Source organism: Triticum aestivum, chromosome 7A (assembly GCF_018294505.1).
Source record: "Triticum aestivum cultivar Chinese Spring chromosome 7A, IWGSC CS RefSeq v2.1, whole genome shotgun sequence".
Taxonomy (NCBI): Eukaryota; Viridiplantae; Streptophyta; class Magnoliopsida; order Poales; family Poaceae; genus Triticum; species Triticum aestivum.
This window is the reverse complement of record NC_057812.1, coordinates 17516649-17522754: the sequence shown is the minus strand read 5'-3', so window position 1 is coordinate 17522754 and position 6106 is coordinate 17516649. Positions and strand designations below refer to the sequence as shown.

The window sequence follows — 6106 nt, the reverse complement described above, 5'->3', positions numbered from 1 at the left end:
CAATCGTTCTAAAGGAGTGAAATTTCTAATCACTTTGCTAGGAAAACGATTGATGAGATAGGTGGCTGCAATGGAAGCTTCATCCCAATACTTAAGTGGCATTGATGCATGTGCAAGTAGAGAAATGCCAACTTCCACAATGTGGCGATGTTTACATTTGGCAGAGCCGTTTTGTTGGTGGGCATGCAAGCAAGATACATGATGTTCTATGCCTATATCTCGAAAGAAAGAGTTGAGTTTTTCATACTCACCTCCCAAGTCACTTTGGATTTTGAGGATTTTCACTACACCACAACACTTGATTGGGGGCAGTTAACTGCCGGGAGAAATATCCGACCTAGGGCAAAAGAACTGCCGGGACATTTGTTTCTGCCGGTACAAATATGTCAGGGCAAAGAAACCGCCGAGAGAACTTAAGCGATGACAGCACACGAACTGCCAGTACATTTTAGGGCGCATTATCTGCCCGAACAACCAAACCACGGCTTACAATCTGCCGGGACCGGCTGCGAGACCGAAAATTATCGGGGCCTAAGCACGGTGGGAAAGCGCGCGAGTGACCAAATTTTGGCCCAAAACAAACGCGTACGCGCCAGCCCTCCACCAGATAGCAGCGCCCCCAGAAAAAGCCAGATAGCAGCGCCGCCCCCAAATCGACGCCCAAATCCTTCGTCCGCTCCACCAGATCGCCGCCACCGCCGCCGCCGCTGCCCCCCACCAGACCACCGCCGCCGCCGCCCTCAGCCATCCCCACCGCCGTCGCCGCCCCCAGCCATCCCACCGCCGCCGACCTCCCTCCATCCCGAGCAGTACCGCCGTCGCCCTGCATGCCGAGCCGTGCCGCAGTCGCCCTCCATGCCGAGCCGTGCTGCCGTCGCCCTCCACCGCTCCAGAGCGGCGCCGCCGAGCACCCAAGTGACCGCAGCCGCCAATCACTCCAGGTCGGGGCCGTCGGCCGCCCTCCACCCAGACCATTGCCGTCGTCGGCAACGGAAAGCGCAAGAGGAAGCAGTGCCTTCCCAGGGGTCCACCATGGCATCGTGCTCCTCTTCTCCGCGGCCGTTCACGCTGGCGAGCATGGGGGGCTCCCGACCACGCCCTCCTCCCCGATGGCGGCGAGCACGGTGCCTCTCCACTTAGATCCGTGCCGGTGGAAACCCGATGCAGGTGAGATTTTCCTTGCCAATGTAGTGAATCTCTCTTTCTGCTCAATGAGAACTGACGGTGGGTATTGTCCAGTTGTAAGTACGAAGCCAGATTTCCCCTCCCTCCTACATCCCCCATCCACCGAGTTAGTAATTCTTCCGTATTGCTGTTTTTTTTCTTTTGCTGCCAAATTGATGGAGGTGCTATTAGTGAAAGGATTGGAGACTGGTTCTAGCAGTGGTAGATTTTTCGAGAATTTCCTAGTGCTCGTGATTTGCAAAGGGTTTCAGCCAAGTTAGTGTACGTGTACCCTCCTATGATTAGTAAAATTTCGTGTGTCTGTATCCACCCTTTTTAGGTACATGGATCCATCTTTTTTTATTCAGGTTCAGACATTGCACAACTGAAGACATTTGTTATATAGCTCGAGAAAGTTTACTCACTATGGCTAACTGTTATTCCAGGATAATATGCAATGTTAAGTGCAATTATTTTCCTCATGCTACCACAATTTTTGCCAACATTAACTTTTCAGCTGCTTGATAGAATCATGGAAGGAACATACAGTGCAGTACGAGACGAGGGATGGTCTGATGATGTTGTCGAGATGAGTATGGTGCTCATACTGTTATCATTTTGTATTCAGAATCTTTGATGTTAAATGGTGGGGTGTTAAATGTAGCCCTCGATAAAAAATGGAGATTATACTACCATAGTTAGCTCCACTATAGAAAGTAACATAACCAGCCTGAAGTATGTGTATATCTATTACTCTTTAATAGTACATAAGCTTTTGAACCTAGGAAGTCATTGCCTCAGAGTTATGCCTGCTTAGATTAATGGTTGCTATGCTAACAAGATACAGTGAAAATTAACTTTGTTTCGAATACAGTGAGTATATGACCTTATAATTGTTTATGATTAGAATTAGCAAGGTCCCTTTACCCTCTTAATGTGTTTACACTTCCTCTAATGAAATAATATGCTGTCTATGAACCTTAACAATCGTCATCTCAGCTAAACATAAAAGGAAGAAGGCCCACCAGATTTGTTCGTAGTGCACATTGTTTTTTCTACAAAATATTGGAGTATCTGGATCACAAATCTGACCAAAAATGTTCAAACTTATCGATATTTTATTCTTGAAATTTTAAAGACAATGAATGCAATTTTTTAACTTAACCTGGCTTCCTGTTTTTTGTCCTGTGAATAAAAACAAAGCTTCACTACAAGCCGATTTTCTGGTGAATGAATTAAACTCAAGGTCTCTAGCAAAGGAATCAAGTTTTTCACCTTTTGTTGGAACTTGTGATTTTGAACATCATTTTATTTATTGCCAAGGATCACCGTGACACCTATGGTTGTATGCTCTTCTCATATCTTTATTATTTTCAAGATTACTATATAGTACACGAACTACCCTGTTTCATTGGTTCAGTTTATCATCATTCATGTTAGGATTTTCTCTTGGCTTCCTGGTTCTTCTTTTCTTTGGCGAACTTGAACAACTCTATTAATGTGTCAAAACATAAAGTCTTCCTGTACAAGGCTACATATGTGTAATCAGGTATGCTATATATCACCTTTCATTCTTTTCCAAACGTGCTGCTGTATGACTTCTTTTAAGAACAAATTATTCAACTCAGTGGACCTTGAATAGTTGAATGTCTGATATAACTTCACAATGACCTTTCTTACTCCGGTTATATTTTTCCATTTGTACCACAGTAAGGCACCTCACTTTCTGATTTCTGAGTCAAATGCTTTACCTGATGTCGGGTTCTCTCTTCAGACATACATGAAACAGTTCTTCACAAGATCATGATTGTATACATATAAAAAAAAATCTTCTTCTCATATCTTATTTGGCCCCTCTACAGCGTATGTAAAAAGTTGTCGGTGGTCCGCCACGCCTCTGCCTGCTAGTACTGGTAAATTCTTACTAGGCAACTAGATGTGCTTAATTTGTGTGTCTTGTCTAGTTCTTCCACTCTAACAAGGCCATACATAATGTTGTTGTAAGATGAAAGTCCGGACATTATTTAGCTTTTAAACTTACAGTATACTGCTCCTACAGTGTTGTGAGATTGAAGGTCCAAGATACTACACTTCAATACAGATCTTTATCATTATTTGAGAAGTAAACTTTTAATCGGCAGTAGAGTTGTATGTAGTAAACTCTGGAATTTCTTGATTAATTTTCTGTATCTATGACTGCAATGGTTACAGATTGATCTTTACTTGCAATCTAATTTGCATGTTTGTGTGTGTTCTTCAGGAATCATGATACTACTTTGTGATCTGATTGGTGAAAGGGTATTTTGTACGGTTCTCTCATATCCGACTTGTCTTTTTCTCTCTATATAAAGTAGCATTGAAAATGTTCTTTTATTCCCTCTGACCTCTCAGAAGCTCACACCTGAATATCATGATATATGCCTTTAAGAAAACTCTGTATGTTCTTTTGAGTTAAACCAAACACCAAACATTTTAGTTTCTATACTTCTGTCAGTTAATGCTGGAAAAATGTTTGAATTTTTTTGTTGTACTAGTTGCCTTTGTGTGCTCATACAAAAATACTAGATCCTATGATGTCAAAAATTCATACAGGTTGTGGATGACCCTTCTTTTTTCTCGAACGTTGTTCCTATTGTCTTATGTGCAGTTTTTTCAAACAGAGTTTGATGAGTCTTCACTATCAGGAAACTAAACTTAATATTAGAGGCAATCACACCATGCCATTACGGGTTTAATTATTTGTCCAGACCTGAAACTGTTGTCATGCTTTCCAGGAAGGGCAACTAGATGTGCTTAATTCATGTGCCCGGGCTTGAAACTGCGGACATTTTTTAGCTTTTTATTAAATCGAATATTCACTCGATGCCTTGAAGGGAAATTTGTTGAGAAAATGTTGGGCGGTGCATCTTTGTAGATTCTGAGTATCGTAATAAATGTAATGGATATAATGTTTTCTAATACATGACTTGTGATTTGATGTCTTCCTGTCCAGGTTGAAAATGTTCCTGTAAGATTCATTAAGACGCCTTGCCGTAACCATATGCTCTGAGCTCACACAGAAGAACTTACAGGCTTTACTCTTTGTGTTTGTTACATCTTGTACTGTCGGATGTCTAGAGACTAAAGATGCTAAATTATGAGGGAAGTCTTCATGTGTAATCAATGAATTGAAAACTTTGTAAAATATTTGATGATCAGAATTTATAATATATATGCGATGTGCATCTGCATAATCTTTTTGCTTTATTTGAATGGATGTCATCTTTTGAATTGGGGTGTGTATGTAAATGTGAAATAAATGTAATACTAGAGTCTAATAGCCTTATTAATTGGGATACTTGGCACCCCTGGCCCATCATTTGCCGGGAAAGCTGATGATTGCTGGCAAAAAATATCTGCCGGGAGAACAGGAACTGCCGGGAGAAGTTTCAGCATGATGGCATATAAACTGCCGGCACATCCCTATCTGCTGGGAATTATAATCCCCGGCAGCCGTTCTCGTGGCAGTTCTATCTGCCGGGAGAAAAACATTCCCGGCAGTTTGACTGCCCCTGTAAGTGCCTTGTCCCGGCAGTTTGACTGCCCTTACATCTGTGTTGTGGTGTAGTGTTTTCTACCAAATTGTTGTTCAACAAGCTTTTGGAATCCTTGTAAAATAGCAAAAACTTCAGATTTGAATTTGAGCAAGTATATCCAAGTGAATTTACTAAAATCGTCAATGAAGCTAACATAATATTTCTTTCTTCCAAAAGAATCTCTTGCATGACCCCATACATCACTGAAAATAAGCTCTTAAGGAGCATGAGAAACACTAGTTGACCTAGGATATGGTAGTTGATGACTCTTGGCACATTGACAAGCATCACAAACAGACTCTTCATTTGAACTATGAGACACGGTTTCCTTTATTCACTACTTGCTTAACAATGACCGAAGATGGATGTCCTAATCTTTGATGCCATCTTGGCAAGGATGGCTTGACGACGGAGTAGACTTGACGACGACGAAGACAACTAAGAGCTCCTGATGTGATGGGGTAGAGTCCTCCAACGCATCTACCGTGATGTATGAGCTCCCTCGTTGCCCGATCCTTTATAAAAAAATATTTAGGATGAGTTTCAAAGAAGACATTGTTATCTTCGGTTAGGCGAGACATAGATGCAAGATTTTTGTCGGCTTGGGGAACATGAATGACATCATTTAAGAAAAGATCACGTTTGCAAGTAGGGGAATTAATAATAGCTTGACCAATGTGATGTATATCCATACCTCCACCGCTTGCGGTGTGAATTTGATCTCCACGGTAGTACTTCTCACGAACAGCAAGGTTCTCAAGCTCGCTAGTGATATGATCCGTCGCACCGGAATCAGCGTACCAGACCATGCCGGCATCTTCTTGCTATTCCCTGATCGCTACAGCTACATGACCTTCATCAGGGACGAAGTTCTCATCAAATCTGTGCCAACAGTCCATTACCTCATGCTCAGGCTTCTTACAGAGCTGGAAACGAGATCGACGAGTATTGGAGGAGGAAGCGCCGCTGCCTGCATGCTGTCCATAGCCAGAGCTGCCTCCACTTGGATTCTTACCATAGCCACCGCCTGCATGCTGGCCATAGCCTCCGCTCCCTGTGCCTGAACCTGGACGAGCATACTGGGGGGCGCCGCGCCAGCGGCCACTGCTGCTCTTGGCACGGCCGCGACCCTGGTGACCGCTCCCTCGGCCACTTGTTGCGTGCCCGTGAGATGCGGCGTTAGCAGAAGACTGTCTTGGGTTCAGGCCGTGAAGCATGTTGATGCGGACGTCGAAGGAGAGGAGTTGGCTGTAGAGCTCTTGCACCATGACTGGTTCCACACGGGCAGCAAGGGCGGAGACGATGGGGTTGTAGTCGAGATCAAGGCCGGCGAGGATGTGGGACATGATATCACCATCGGAGAGGGC

The 6106-nt window shown here is 43.6% G+C and overlaps 1 protein-coding gene and 1 pseudogene across 2 annotated transcripts; one reads left to right on the top strand and one right to left on the bottom strand.

Annotated features, from left to right (window-relative positions):
* The first annotated feature begins 542 nt into the window (after positions 1-542).
* LOC123151318 (uncharacterized) lies at positions 543-2215 on the top strand. 2 transcript variants are annotated; one of them, XM_044571045.1, is made up of 2 exons: positions 543-1167; positions 1693-2215. In XM_044571045.1, exons 1-2 carry the CDS (start codon positions 828-830, stop codon positions 1755-1757), a joined length of 405 nt encoding a protein of 134 aa, XP_044426980.1. In that variant the 5' UTR covers positions 543-827; the 3' UTR covers positions 1758-2215. The 2 variants fall into 2 exon arrangements, with proteins under 2 accessions (XP_044426980.1, XP_044426981.1); XM_044571046.1 differs by having other exon boundaries at positions 544-1167; positions 1682-2215.
* Positions 2216-5994: 3779 nt separating this feature from the next.
* Positions 5995-6106, bottom strand: LOC123155201 (uncharacterized; annotated as a pseudogene).

What these genes read in the sequence shown, in the direction of transcription:
- LOC123151318 (XM_044571045.1), top strand. Translation starts at nt 828, where the DNA reads ATGCCGAGCCGTGCCGCAGTCGCCCTCCATGCCGAGCCGTGCTGCCGT. An exon ending in CCGGTGGAAACCCGATGCAG is followed by an intron (nt 1,168 to 1,692) that starts GTGAGATTTTCC and finishes GCTGCTTGATAG; the next exon opens with AATCATGGAAGGAACATACA.